The following is a 15,812-nucleotide window of genomic DNA, read 5'->3' as shown; positions in this document are numbered from 1 at the left end:
TCCACTCTAACTGTGAAAATGCCATAAAGTTTTTATATTCATATAGATGGAATGCAAGTGCAGTTTTTTGATTTTGTTTTTGTTTTTAAATGACAGGCAGATTTCTCTGCACAGAAAAGTGCATGCCTGGCAATTCCTGATGTAAAAACTATTTGCAACTTTCTTTCTTCCTTCTATACTAATATTCCTTTATGTAATCTTGCTGTTGTTATTGTTAAGTGCTGTTGAGTTGGTTCTGACTCATAGTGACCCTGTTTAGGGCTGCTGAGGAGCAGCTAGTGGGTTTGAACTACCGACCTTATGGTTCACAGTCCAGTGCGTAGCCTACAGTGCCACATACGGGTCCTTATGTAATCTAGAGAGCCTTTCTCATCATGTATATAAATGTACTCTTTTGTTTTTTAGTACCATCAAGTCGGTTCTGAGTCTTAGCGACCCTGTATAGGGTTTCTGAGGAGCAGCTGGTGGATTTGAACTGCAGTCCATTTCAGTTCAAACTGACCTTGTGGTTCATTGCTTATACTACAGCACCATACCAGAACTTCACAAAAGCATTTACTTACCTAATAAAATATGACCAAATTAAAATAATTTCATTTTCCTTCTTTGTAAGATAGTGATGAAGAATTGTGAAATGCATGCAAAATTCCTTGACATTTTAAAATAATATTTTTTTATTGTTGTTAAGTGTTGTCGAGTGGGTTCCAACTCATATCAACCCTGTAAAGTGTTTCCAAGAAGCAGCTGTGGGTTTGAACTGCTGATATTGTGGTTCACAGTTCAGTGCTTATCCTACAGTGCCAAAACAGGAATCCAAATGAATGGTTATTGTTGTTAAGTGCGTCAAGTTGGTTCTGACTCATAGTGACCCTGTATAGGGTTTCCGAGAAGTGACTGGTGAGCTTGAACTTCTTACCTCGTGGCTCAAACTGACCTTGCAGTTCAGTGCGCTAACTCACAGAGTCACACCAGGTAGATACCCTCAAATAAATATATTTTTAAAAATTGAATAAATCCCTTAACAGAATGCCAAATGTAAATCATCGTTTTTAGATGTTGAGTTGGCACCAACTCTTTTCTTCTATGGTCTTCCTTGTTCTTTGTGCATGTGAATTTACTGAAGATACCATATGAATCATAGCTGTGCTTATTTATAAGGGCGTCATAATCACCATCATTATTGTAAGGGCAGTTGTTCATAATGATTGACTTTCCAATGTATCCCCAAACTGCATAAGAAACACAGTTTCAAACTTCTAGAAATTTAGTTTCTAGAGCTTTACTTTTCACTATCATATCATTAGCTACATGCAGCATTTTAATCTACATAAATTGAAATTTTAAAAAAATTAGGTTGTTACTTCCTCTGTCATACTGCCACATTTTAATTATTCAGTAGTCTATCATATTGGCAGCACTGACATCCATTACTTCCATCTTTGTAGAAAATCCTACTGAAAAGCACTTTTGTAGAAACTTGGAACATACAACGTGTGCTGTAGCAAATGTGGAGCCCTAGTGTGGTACTCACTGTTGGATAAGCATTGGGCTGCTGATGGCAAGGTCGGTGGTTCAAACTCACCAACTGCTTCTCAGAAACCTTATACAGAATCGTTATGGTTTGGAACTGACTGTATGGTACTTAATAATAACAAAACAAAGAGCACATGTTGTTCAAGAACACTACAATCTATGTAACAGTGTTCTTCCCGGAGTTCTGATGTGGCGCTGTAGGATAAAACACTGGACCACAATGTCAGTTTGAACCACAAGATTACCTGTTCAAACCCACCAACTGCTCCTTGGAAACCCTATCCAGGGTTGCTACGAGTCAGAACCGACTCGAGGGCACTTTAAGAGCAATAACAATAATGTTCTTATACATTGTATTCCATCTATTTTGATAAGCTACTTTTCAGAAAATCTAATCTTTGCAATCCTCTAAATACCCTGATATGATTCAATCAACTGCCGTCTCTCCATTCTATGAAACATGATCTAGCACATGATACCCATTGTTGTTGATTTGATTCTGAGTCCTCACTGGCCCTTGTGTTGTAGAATAAAATGGTTCCATAGGGCACTGGTAGTGCTGTATCCCAGGACTGCCTATCCTACAGCTCTGTGGGAGAAAGATGAGGATCTCTGCTCTCAAAAAGATTTACACCCTCAGAAACCTGGAGAGGGTCACTTTGAATTAGAATGGAGTCAATGGCACCTAACAAAAACAATAACAATCTTTACTGAAACAGTCCCTAGACCTTTCTTCTATAGAGCCACTGGGTAGGATGGACCCTCAACTTCTATGTTAGCAACCTATGGCAAACTATTTATACCAACCAAGCTTGGCATGAAATAAATGTTTAGTAAATGTATAGATTCATAAATGGACAAGTATGTATTGCATGTTTTCTGCATCTTATGTATAATACACAAGAAAATAGAATGCTTTCCTCAATAAAGAATGATAATTCTTTTCCACATCAAACAAGAAAGCAATGCTGTGTGTATGTGTGAAGTACAAGAGAATGTAAGAGAATATTTAGATGAGGGAGTCTGGAATGTTGATTTTAGTTGATAGAGATTTATTTCTGATGGGGGAAAAATTACAATAGATTTTCTAAAACAATAGATAAAATAAAAGTGAAAATATTGCTTGATAGAAGGACAGCAACAGTTTGAAGATGGAAGAAATGTTGACTTATTTTGAGAGCACAGAGAAATTCTGTGAGTGGAGATTTTCTACTGAATAAAGGATGCCTCTTGATAAAGTTAGATAATTAAAGCTCAGTCAATTTAGACATTCTCAGAAAAGCAATGGTCCCTCAGAAATTTTTCTGATGAAACTGTATTTTAGGATGATAAATTGTTTTTCTTTGAAAGATTAGATTACTCGCTGTCAAGTCAATTCTGACACATAGAGACCCATGAGACAGAATAAAACTGCTCCATAGGGTTTGCAAGGCTATAAACTTTATATAAATAGACTGGTGGCTCCCAACTACCGACCTTTCAGTTAGCATCTGAATACTTACCCACTACGCCACTAAGGTTCTTTGAAAAATTATATAAGACAGAAAATATAGGCATGATGTAATGTCTCTTTGGCCTTATTTCCTATGAATGACTACAGAAAATTAAAAAAAAAAAAAAAAAAAAAACTAAGAACAAACTACTCTTGCAACACAAATCATATTTTTTTAATATAAAGTACATAGAAAAAATAATCTGGCCCTATAATAAAGCCATCTCTTTTCCAATGCAATGTGTATATTTCAATGCCAGTATAAGCCAGATGGCAGTAGCCTTTCTAAGAGGTTTTAATGATAGTTGGTGTATTTAAAATATGTTACATCTACACAATCATCTTCCTGCAGATAGCAGTAAAGAGCTGTTTCTGACAATTGCAAGTATTATCCCTTTTCTTCTGTACAGAACCACTTTGATCTTTCCCTTTACCCATTATCAAATAAAACTAAAGTTCTCAGTGCATAGCATTGCTCTATATAGTGAAGATCATAGAAAGTGGCTTAGTTCTGACTGCAAAATAGAACGTCACATCAATCTAATTCATTTACACTCATATTTAGAACTGAATCTTCATTGACAGCAAGGTATCTTTTAAAAACGAATAGTTTGAGAACTATGGAAGAGATTAATTTGAGGAAGTGGTCTTCATCCCTTCTCATATCTTTCTTTCAAACATTTTATTTTTCCAGTACACATAATTTAAATTTTTTATTGTGAATTTGCACATACATTTAAATTTCAAATAGGCAAAAGTAGACTATTCAGTGAGAAGTGAATTTCCATTCTACTCAAGACTTCCCACTTTCCTTCCAAACAGCAATTGCCATTACTGGATGTGTATGTGTATCCTTCTAGAAAGATTCTGTGCTTATTCAAGTTTTTACTTTGTCACTTATAAGTCAATGTTTCTTTCTCTTATTTGCTGTTGTGCATAAGTGATACTATTCTTACGAACACAGATTTCAAAGGTAGAACAGTATTCCCACCTATGGATGGAACCATACCACTTTAAATTTTATTAGCTATTAACAAATGTAAGCATCTGTAACAATAAGCATATTCTTACATATTGTTTTGTATATATTTTGTGGTATTCCTGTAGACTGATTCTAGATATGTAATAGTTGAAGTTATGCATTTCAAACTTTGGTAGCTATTTCCATTTGGTCCTCTAAAGAGATTGCTTCAAAATGCAATCCTATCAAAAGAACATGCGAATTCATTTACAAGGAAATCTAGAAGGGAAGGGAGAAAATGTCTATTTTATGTTTTTAGAGTATATTTCTAAAACAACTAATTTGGTCTATAAGTGAATAAGTAATATTAGTAAAATTAGTTTATCTGATCATTTTAGATTTGATAAATATCACTGAATGGTATCTAGATCATTGGAATTCCAAATGCATCAGACTAGTCAAAGACACAATATATATAAGCTGTTAAGCAATTCCAAAGAGAAACAAACATAAATGATGACTCATTTCTCCCTTTAAAGAGGTGTTTTTATAATCTCCTTCTGGATTTCTGTAATTTCAATATCAAAACTTTAAAAACATATACCTTTTCATGAATTTGTGCTTCCGATGATCTTAAATTACTGTTTGAGTTCTCTACTGATCATTTGGAGGGATTCTTGTATTAAATTTAGATCAGAAAAATGGGCTTGTACAGACGTCTTACAAGCTGGTATCACAAAACTAATCTGCTATAGCTGACTTGGGGAGAAGCCTGGAATCTAGCATTGGAATTCCATAATCTTAACTCACCAGTTAGAGGAGCACAGAGAAAGCAAGCTGTCCTCACCTTAGATTTCAAGTGGTACTCAGCAATACGTATGAACTTTCATCATTACTATAAAATAATTGCCTTGTTTATAATTACCATTACATTGCTTCATGAGGCACTTACATTCTTGAATGAGCATTTTAATGTTTTATAGATATTAGTCAGCGATACAAAAATATAGAGAGGTGTTTTTTCAAAGGCATGTAATACAAGAATCCCTCCAAATGGTCAACAGGGTACTCAAGCAACAATTCCAGATAATAGTAAATACAAATTCACAAAAGCATAGTGTAAATTTCAAGTAACAAGTATACTATTTTTAGTTTTAATATGTTTTAATATTCAGATATCAAACTTCAGTCATAATTGACACTAATTATTATCAAATATATTATCATAAATCACATTATCATAAATCATATTGCTAAACATCAGGAGACTACCTGAGGTTTTACTGCCACCTCTAAATCAGACATTCTAGTTCAGCATGTATATTGAGGATATGGAAAGATTGTATAATATACATAAATACAATCATAAAATCACAGGCAAAGATTCTCAGCTTTTCATATTGAAATAAACCAAGTGATGTTCAGGGTTAAAAACCAAACCAAACCCTTGCCCTCATATCAACTGATAGTGATATCATAGGCTCTAGTACAATGGTTCCGTAAGCTTTCCAAGGCTGCAAATTTTTGCAAGGCAAACTACCACATCTTGGTCTTGCAGAGCAACTGGAGGATTCAAACCATTAACCTTTTGGTTAGCAGCTGATCGCTCAGCCAGTGTACCACCAGGGATACTCTAATTGAGTATTAGTAAGCTTAATTCTAGGGAGACCTATTTGTTCTGTCATTTTATTTTATATTTCCCAAATGTATTTATGCATGCACATATGTTCATATGTCCATGCCTTTGAGTTATTTTGTGGAGGCACATATATTCCATATAATGGTACATTGCATTGCACAGACTTCAACAGAAATATGTGTTCATGTGGATAAAAGTTCTGGCTCAATTGGAACACTGTTGCAGGACTCATTTAAGTCTTTTTTTAAAAAGAAATAGTCAACAATTAAAGGAAATAGGAGTCTACAGATGTACAAATGAGGCTGTTCCTTATTTCCCTGGTAGGTATTTCCCCTTCCCTTTTCTTCTGTCTGGGCTCTTCAGGGCACAGGAGTTTCTTAAAAGTGGTCTTCTACAAAGCAGTTTATAGAGACACCTAGTGGCACAAAATAGAAATGGTGGTCCCTCTGGCTATCTAATAAGTTAACGGTCAAAGTTTTCATCATTTATTCATTTGAATGACAAAATGAGAACTTACATTAATTGCAAACATGCTACTTAATACTTCTTAGTTTAATAATTTAAGCAGGAAAATAAACACTTAATACAAAATTACACAAATCCAAATTAAACACAATTGTAAAGGTTTAAAAAAGCAATAATTAATGAACCAAAATAGCTATATTGAGCTATTTTGAGAAGTCCAACAGTTGATTAGGCTACTTTATACCACTTTAAAACTTCTATAAGGTTTAACTTATTAACACTGAAAATTAAGCTTCTAAAAGAGCTCGATATTTATATGCCAACAATTTCCAGCTGTTGTTGATAATTCTAAATTATGAAACGTTAAGATTTTCATTATGAAAATATCTAATTTTTGAAACTTTTACAAGTTTCAAAAACGTTTATCTCATGTTCAAAAAAAATAACTAAATAAAAGTACAGCAAATAGCCTTTTGTACATGAAGTTTTAAGTCAGGTCTCTTTACATAAATTACCTGTAGCCAGTCGCTATTATTCATAGGCAAACTGTTTTTTATTTTTATAAATTAACAGGATGCCCCATTATAAAATTTTACTTTTGTTATCTGCATTACAGTTTTTTTTCTTTTTATTTTCTCTTCCTTGTCCATGTCTTAAATTTAAAATTGGCTGCAGATAAACTATTGATGATTTAACTAATATTTGCACAACAAATTCAGAGGACATTCCAAGAAATGTTGCTAAACCTCAGGAGACTGCAATATGCACCACCACTTCTAAATCAGTGACCCTAATTCAGCCTGAATACTGAGAATCTAGAACGATGTTATGTTTACAGGTATATTTCTCGTAATCTAGCCTAATCATTTATTTGATCAGGGTAGTATAAACATAATATTATCTGAAATAATACTAAGAATGAGACAATATCAGGTATGTTTAAGATGATCTCAAAGGAAACTATGAAATGAATTCCCAAACGTAATGGGTAAAATATATTTCTATGATAAAACCTGCCGGTTTTCAAAGGAGCAGCTCAGATTTGTTCACTAGGCCTGTACTGGACTACTGATTATGATCAACTTTTCTTCTGTACATGGGATTCACTGCAGGTCTAATACCACAAACACCGAAAACGCATCGTATGAATGTAAAGATCCCCCCTTTAGGGGACGGAGATGTCTGATTTCATGGAAAGAGCCAGGAATACTTACTGTAGAGATGAGGCTTAGTAGAGTTTAGCAGGTGACTCTTCAAGAAACTCGTTTTCTAAGAATACTGTACTTATTTTAGGGGTTTTCCAGCTTTTTAGTACACATCAAATGTACTCATAAACATTCTCTCTGAAACTCGTTCACATTTCCCTGTATTGCCCCGCCATACCTACAAAACATAGTTCTAAAAAAAGGAAAGAACAAAAGAAAGAAAGCAAAAAAAAAAAGCCCTTGTTTGCAGTTAGGATGAACCACTCCCTCTTCCAGGGTCCTTTATAGTAATACACATGAGACAGCAGCGTGGGCTCTACTATTCTAACCGGCAGGAGAAAAAGGCAGGCTATAACACAAGGCTGGAATCAGCTGTCCCTGACCACCAACAAGCCTGGCACTGTCGGGGTTATTTCCTTTCCTCCCTCTCACAAGCCGAGGTCCCACGCTTGTGCTACGCACATGGTCCAAGACTCCTCTGTCTCCCACGAATGTGACATCCAAGGGGGGCTCCAGCAGAGCCGCGGGAGTCCAGAAACGCCGTCGCTCTCGACTGCCATCTATAGGCAGCGCAACGCTCCCTTCGCCCCAGGCCCATCATGTCTGCTGCAGCTTGGCTCGCACCAGTGGCGCGACAATAAACAAGTGTACGGGACGGGGCCCAGCGTCCGCGCCAGAGCAGATGTTTCAGAGACCCCGGCGACGCTTACCACGCTGCCCTATACCTCAACGCACAGGAGGGAAGAAGCGACTTTCTTTGAGTTTTTTAGAGCCGCGGAACCGCCGGGACACGCCACAAGCTAGAACAACGCTATTCCTACCCTTAGACCCCTCAAAGGATGTTCGAGATAGAGAATTCCAAATAATGACGCTTGTGCTCTGCATCAAGGGAAGGGACCGGGAAAAGCCCCTGGTGATGTCCTGCAGACCCCGGGGGCGATGAAACGAGCAAGAAGATGCCGGAGCCTATCAAATACTAATTAAGGGAAAAGGCAGCAACTGGGGGAGCGGCGCGGGGGCAGCAGCTGCGCGATCCCAGAGCGGTGGTCGCCGCGGCGCGGGGGGCGGAGGAAGGCGCAAGAGCCGCAGCTACCATCGCCACCGCCGCGGGAGCAACCAAGGGGCCCAGTGCCACCTTTGCTCGCCCCCTCACTACCATGTACAGTGTGCGCTGCAAGAAGAAGGCTGGCGATGCCCGCACAACCCCGCGCCCCGCTCTCTCTGGCTCGTCCCCGGGCGTGCGCCACTGACCAGGGGGGAATGTGGTGAAGACGGCACGGAAGAGAGCAGGGGGGGAGGGGAGGGGAGGCCGGCGCGAACCGAGGCCGGAGGGTGAGAGGAGCCGGAGGCGGTTGGAGGGGGCGTTGGACGCGACTGGCTCGGAGAAAGTTGCCCCCTACCCAGATGGGAACTGTAAGTACCCGCCGGGGTGGGGTGTACAGCGATGAGTGCCGGGGACCCCAAGATCGCGCGGCGGTGGCGCGGGTGGGAGTGAGTGTGCGAGTGAGCGTGAGTGTGAGCTGGTGCGAGCGCAGGGAGGGGTTGACCGTCACGTTGAAGGGGGCCGGCGGTGCCAGGCAGCCTTCTTCGCGTCTGCCCCCCCCACCCCGGTTCCGCACCCCCACCATCACCCCTCCCAGCCCCACCCGGCTCCCGCTCCCGGCCCCTACCGTGAGGTGCCTCTCCAGTCGGTCGTCCGCCCCCCCCTCCCCTCCCCCTCCCCTCCCACCCCACTGCTCGAGATCGCCCCCCTCTCTCCCTCCCCCAACCCAACCCCGCTGCCCGCTCCGACAACCGCGGAGAGAACTGGGGAGAACCGCTTGGGGAGCCCCGGAGCCCGTGGCCGCCAACACCGCGGCCCGGGGCTGGCGGCGTCTGGGCACCTCTTTTCTCCAGCCCCTCGGACTGCACTGCTCGCCTCTCCGTCGCCCTGTCTGGGCGTCAGAGACCCAAAACACACCCCAAAGAGATATTTTTTTAAGGTAGCTACGAGAGTGGGCCCTCGAGATGTAAGACGGGGTAAGTCGGCCGTTTACTTTGCGAAAGAGGCTCCAGTGCCTATGTGTTTGTGTGTGTGTGCGACAGGGTGGCTTTCTTTCTCTCCCCTCACTCCCCTTCTGCCTCCTCTTCCCTTCGCTTTGGGGCGATGTGGGGGAGGGGGAGCCTTGCGCCCGGGAACTCCGGGTGCTTTTGCCTGGGCCGTCTTTCGGGCAGCTGTGCCAGGAGCCTCAAGTCCGGCCTGGACGCTGGGCTCCAGCCCTCACAGCTCCACGCTGCTTAATGCGGGGATGTGCAGGCGTTGACTCCAGGTCTAAATTCTTTAGGGAAAACAAATACAGCGCTTTATTGCTGTCCACCCTCACCGCACCCCCTCAAAAAATCTCTGGGAATCTGAGAATGTGCAGAGCACCCGAGAATCCGTGGTGCGTTTTCCGTTCAGAATGTCAGCCTTCCTCATTCCCCAGCCTTCCTCAACTTTATTTTCTCAAAATTCCAGCCTCCTTTGATGGAAAGAGGAGGGGCGGGGAAGTGGGGTGAGTGGAGGCTCTTCAACCCTTACTAACCAGCACTGAATTAAAGTTGTAAACGCTCGAGTTTAATGCCGGCCGGTCACAATTTGCCCTGGGCTGTCAGAGGGGGGGCTGGGAGGTAAAGGGAAGCGGGGAGGGGACCCAAACCCCACTGAATGGATGTGCATATTTGATTCAGCGGAGAACCGAAATTTCAAGGTAAACGTTTTGTTTTCATGAGTGTGTGTGTGTGGGGGGGATGCTTTTTTGCCGCTTTTCAAATGGGAGGCGTTTGCCGCTGCGTTGGGAGGTCGCGGATACTTGAGAGGTTTAGACACTGTAGTTCCGATTCGTGTCGACTCGCCTGGGTGGTCACACGTGAATGATTCGTAGGCACATTTGCACATGTGCGCGTGAATGCAGGGGCGCTTTCAGACACTGGCTGGGGTCTGAATGGGGATCTAGAGCAATATCTCCAGGCCTGAGCCCATGTCTCAAACATGTTGGCTTTAGTTTTTTGCGTTGCGATTCAAATCAGACTTCGGTGGTATGCCGAGGCAAGGTTGATTAGAGCAAAGGCATCGGTTTTCGGTTATCGGATCTCGGCATTTCCACCAAGTATACCCCTTCCCCCCCTTTTCCCGCTAACCAACGCAGCACACACACACACACACACACACACACACACACACACTCTGTCTTAGGTCCTTTCCTTCATGGGTACTGCTGTCGACCAGAAGTAGGAAGTCGAAGGACGCCTTCAAAGGGTCAAAAAGAAAGCAAGAAAAGGGGGGAGGCAGACTGATCCCATAGAAAGATGAAATTTGGATATTAAAGCACTGACGTATGCCACTTGCTGCCCCCCCCCATAACACTTTTTCCATTTTGCCTTCTAAATACTGCCTTTGTCTTTAAAAAAAGAAAAAGAAAAAAGAAAGAAAAGCTGCACAAATGTAAGCAACTCTAAAGATAGGAATGCTGGTGATGTGGTCGCTCAGTTCAAATCTCGCTAATTCATTAAGATTAGTTTTGCATACCAAGGCAAACAGACGCGGATCCCGAGATGTAAAGGGAGGCTTTGACGTTGATCCTTGGTTTAGTTTCAGCTGATTCCCAGTAAATGGTGAGAACGTCCTCTTTAAACTCAAGGTATCTAGCGGTGTTCCGGAATTGCGGATGCCTTCGCTTAGTTCTTTGTAATCCATCGTGCATAACTATTTCAGAGGTTTATAGATGCGGTTTGGTAGCGTCGCTGACATGATCAATGAGAAGTGGACGCTGGGTGCTCTCGGGGAAGCACTGCTAAGTGGCACCGTGCATGCAATTAGGAGGCTGATGTGCTTAATAGCGTGGTACTGAAGTCCATGATCAAAGAGAACGCGCTCTCGGTTTTTTTTTTTTTTTCCTCCTTACTCCGAGCTCCAGAAGACAATTGGTGATTTAAGAGCGTCTTCTGGCTCCTTTTGATGAATTATCTTACATCCTTTTTACCTCTGAAAAGTATTCTTTAGGTTCCCACCCCAGCATTTCCAGCGATGGTTTAAAATAGCCCAAGTATTGTGGTTCCTTGCTTCTCGGTAAAAATGGGAGACCTTCACGGTGAACTGTTAAACTGAAGAGGTTCTAAAAGAAAAGTGGGGGGGAGGGGGACTGGGTAGGTGAGGTGGGGAACCTTGTAAAATGGTGCTTCTTTTCTCTTAAATTAGAACCGTGAAACTGAACTGACAGCCATTTTATGTATATTTATGGATTGGATTTGAATGGGGGGGGTGGGGAAGAACACTAAAATGGGATTTTATCTAACCTACCCTTATCTTGTAAAATAAGGCATGTCTTTGTGTTTTTTTTTTTACTCAGTAGAGCTTGAAGTCAACCTTTAAATCAAAGTGAATATCAGATTTTAATAAAGTCTGGAGAGTGTGTGTGTTCCACTAAGGGAGGGTGGGGGGCCGAATTGTCATTCATACTCCCTCCTGGATTTCAGAGAAAGATCCATAGGGAAAAGAGAGAGACTTTCTAATTGATCTCTTAAAATTTTGGTCATATTCTGTTGTTTCCTTCTTTCCTCTCTCTCTTGCAGGAGGTAAAATGCACGCTTGTTGCCCCCCAGTAACTTTGGAACAAGACCTTCACAGAAAAATGCATAGCTGGATGCTGCAGACTCTAGCATTTGCTGTAACATCTCTCGTCCTTTCGTGTGCAGAAACCATCGATTATTATGGGGAAATTTGTGACAATGCATGTCCTTGTGAGGAAAAGGATGGCATTTTAACTGTGAGCTGTGAAAACCGGGGGATTATCAGTCTCTCTGAAATTAACCCTCCCCGTTTCCCAATCTACCACCTCTTATTGTCTGGGAACCTTTTGAACCGGCTTTATCCCAATGAGTTTGTCAATTACACAGGGGCATCAATTTTGCATCTGGGTAGCAATGTTATCCAGGACATTGAAACCGGGGCTTTCCACGGGCTGCGGGGCTTGAGGAGACTGCATCTGAACAATAATAAACTGGAAGTTCTTCGTGATGACACTTTCCTTGGTTTGGAGAACCTAGAGTACTTACAGGTCGATTACAATTACATCAGCTTCATTGAACCCAATGCTTTTGGGAAACTGCATATGTTGCAGGTGCTTATCCTCAATGACAATCTCTTGTCCAGTTTACCCAACAACCTTTTCCGTTTTGTGCCCTTAACGCACTTGGACCTGCGGGGGAACCGGTTGAAACTTCTGCCCTATGTGGGGCTGCTACAGCACATGGATAAAGTTGTGGAGTTACAGCTAGAGGAGAACCCCTGGAATTGCTCCTGTGAGCTGATCTCTCTCAAGGACTGGCTAGACAGCATTTCTTACTCTGCCCTAGTGGGGGATGTGGTTTGTGAGACCCCTTTCCGCTTACATGGCCGAGACTTGGACGAGGTGTCCAAACAGGAACTTTGCCCTCGGAAACTTATTTCGGACTACGAGATGAGGCCACAGACGCCTTTGAGCACCACTGGGTATTTACACACTACCCCTGCTTCAGTGAACTCCGTGGCCACGTCTTCCTCTGCTGTTTACAAACCCCCCTTGAAGTCCCCTAAAGGCACCCGCCAACCCAACAAGCCTAGGGTGCGCCCCACCTCTCGGCAGTCCTCCAAAGACTTGGGCTACAGCAACTATGGCCCCAGCATCGCCTATCAGACCAAATCCCCGGTGCCTTTGGAGTGTCCCACCGCGTGCACTTGCAACCTACAGATCTCTGATCTGGGCCTCAACGTCAACTGCCAGGAGCGCAAGATAGAGAGCATAGCCGAGTTGCAGCCCAAGCCCTACAACCCTAAGAAAATGTATCTGACCGAGAACTACATCGCCATAGTGCGCAGGACCGACTTCCTGGAGGCCACAGGACTGGACCTACTGCATCTGGGCAACAATCGCATCTCCATGATCCAAGACCGCGCCTTTGGTGATCTCACCAACTTGAGACGCTTGTACCTAAATGGCAATAGGATTGAGAGGCTGAGCCCGGAGTTGTTCTATGGCTTGCAGAGTCTGCAGTATCTCTTCCTGCAGTACAATCTCATACGAGAAATTCAGTCTGGAACGTTTGACCCAGTCCCAAACCTGCAGTTACTATTCCTAAATAACAACCTCCTTCAGGCCATGCCCTCAGGCGTCTTCTCAGGCCTGACCCTCCTTAGGCTAAATTTGAGAAGTAACCACTTTATCTCCTTGCCAGTAAGTGGAATTTTGGACCAGCTGAAGTCGCTCATCCAAATCGACTTGCACGACAACCCGTGGGATTGTACCTGCGACGTGGTGGGCATGAAGCTGTGGGTAGAGCAGCTCAAGGTGGGCGTCTTGGTGGACGAGGTTATCTGCAAGACACCCAAAAAGTACGCGGAGACCGACATGCGTTCCATTAAGTCGGAGCTGCTGTGTCCAGACTATTCGGATGTGGTGGTTTCTACACCCACGCCCTCCTCCATCCAGTTCCCCGCGAGGACCAGCGCGGTGACCCCTGCCGTCCGGTTAAACAGCACCGGGGGCCCTGCGGACTTGGGCGCAGGTGGAGGTTCGTCGTCGGTGCCCCTGTCAGTGTTAATCCTCAGCTTGTTGCTGGTCTTCATCATGTCCGTCTTTGTGGCCGCTGGGCTTTTTGTGTTGGTCATGAAGCGCAGGAAGAAGAACCGGAGCGACCACACCAGCACCAACAACTCCGACGTGAGCTCCTTCAACATGCAGTACAGTGTGTACAGTGGCAGTGGCGGCGCGGGCGGCCATCCGCACGCTCACGTGCACCATCGCGGGCCCGCGCTGCCCAAGGTGAAGACGCCCGCAGGTCACGTGTACGAGTACATCCCCCATCCGCTGGGCCACATGTGCAAAAACCCCATCTACCGCTCCCGAGAGGGCAACTCAGTGGAGGATTACAAAGACCTGCACGAGCTCAAGGTCACCTACAACAGCAACCACCACCTGCAGCAGCAACCGTCATCGCAGCAGCAGCAGCAACAACACCAACAGCAACCCCCGACGCAGCTGCAGCTGCAGCCTGGGGAGGAGGAGAGGCGGGAAAGCCACCATTTGCGGAGCCCCGCCTACAGCGTCAGCACCATCGAACCCCGGGAGGACCTGCTCTCGCCAGTGCAGGATGCTGACCGCTTTTACAGGGGCATTTTAGAACCAGACAAACACTGCTCCACTACCCCCGCAGGCAGTAGCCTCCCGGAATACCCCAAATTCCCGTGCAGCCCAGCTGCTTACACTTTTTCCCCCAATTATGACTTGAGGCGCCCCCATCAGTATTTGCACCCGGGGGCTGGGGACAGCAGGCTGCGGGAACCGGTGCTTTACAGCCCCCCTAGTGCTGTCTTTGTAGAACCCAACCGGAATGAGTATCTGGAGCTAAAAGCAAAACTAAACGTTGAGCCGGACTACCTCGAAGTGCTGGAAAAACAGACGACATTTAGCCAGTTCTAAAACCAGAAAAAAACTCCCTTGGAACTTTTGCATTTCAAACAAACAAGGAAGCAGAGACAAGGCGAACATATTTGATTAATTGTGTTGTTTCAACATTTAGGGTGAAGTGCCTTGGCACGGGATTCTCAGCTTCAGCAGAAGATACTGAAAGGGTGTGCAATTTCCTTTTAATTTTACACATGGGGAACATTTGTGTAAACTGGGCACTTCGCTTTCTCTACTTGCGTGTAGGGGAGGAAGGGAGAAGGGCTTTGTGGAGGGCAATTTGCTGCGCGGTTGACTGAGTAAAGGCCCCAATCATTTTTGTAGTGGTTGGAAGTGCGCAAATGGAGGAAGATGGCGTGCATAGATTCTCCTCTTGCTCTTTTGCACCCTTGCTCCCATTCCCGCTTTCCTGCTCCCACTTTAAGCCATGGGTGGGTCTAAATGGCTTTTAAAAATTATTATTTGAGAGATTAGCACACCCCAACTTGAAAAGGAAGTTTATTTTCTCCTTCCCTCCTTTATACCCTTTCTTTTAAAAGGATGTGTTTGTATGCATTCTGGACATTTGAATTAAATAACAAAGGTATTGTGATCTTGAAAGGATCACCATAGATGTGGACAAATCAGTTAAAATTACAGAGCTATATGATCCATAATTGATTAGTCAAAATAACTTATTGATGAAATATACAAATATTTTATTGTAGCACCTATTTTTATATGCATATTTAGCATTTCTCTTTCCTTCATTATTTAGTCAATGATTTTCACAGAGGGGTCACACTATATAATGAATTGTATTTCCAAAAAAAAGTGATGTCAGGTAGGCATTTTAAATCATTAAAAATGTGGAAAAATTTTAGCAAATGTTTGAGCCAATGCACCCCACCCAATTGGATCCATAATTTTTTTTTAAAAAATGGATTAAATCCCAATATCTAAAAGAAAATAAGACAATTTAATTGGGCCACTTGAGTGAGAATCATGTGCAAGTGTTCAGTTTTCTTAGAGGAGATTTAAAAGTATTTTTATTAGTCAACCAAAAGTATGTATTGAT

General features: G+C 43.3%; 1 protein-coding gene across 1 annotated transcript; it reads left to right on the top strand.

Moving 5' to 3' along the window:
* Positions 1 to 11,891: 11,891 nt before the first annotated feature.
* Positions 11,892 to 15,014, top strand: LOC102829355 (SLIT and NTRK-like protein 5-like). The gene has a single exon (XM_006832009.1). The coding sequence runs from the start codon at positions 11,894 to 11,896 to the stop codon at positions 14,768 to 14,770; it is 2,877 nt and encodes a 958-aa protein (XP_006832072.1). The 5' UTR covers positions 11,892 to 11,893; the 3' UTR covers positions 14,771 to 15,014.
* The last annotated feature ends 798 nt before the right edge of the window (positions 15,015 to 15,812 follow it).

The sequence above is a fragment of the Chrysochloris asiatica genome, unplaced genomic scaffold, assembly GCF_000296735.1.
Source record: "Chrysochloris asiatica unplaced genomic scaffold, ChrAsi1.0 scaffold00005, whole genome shotgun sequence".
Taxonomy (NCBI): domain Eukaryota; kingdom Metazoa; phylum Chordata; class Mammalia; order Afrosoricida; family Chrysochloridae; genus Chrysochloris; species Chrysochloris asiatica.
This window is presented reverse-complemented; position numbering and strand designations above follow the sequence as displayed.

What these genes read in the sequence shown, in the direction of transcription:
- LOC102829355 (XM_006832009.1), top strand. Translation starts at nt 11,894, where the DNA reads ATGCACGCTTGTTGCCCCCCAGTAACTTTGGAACAAGACCTTCACAGA.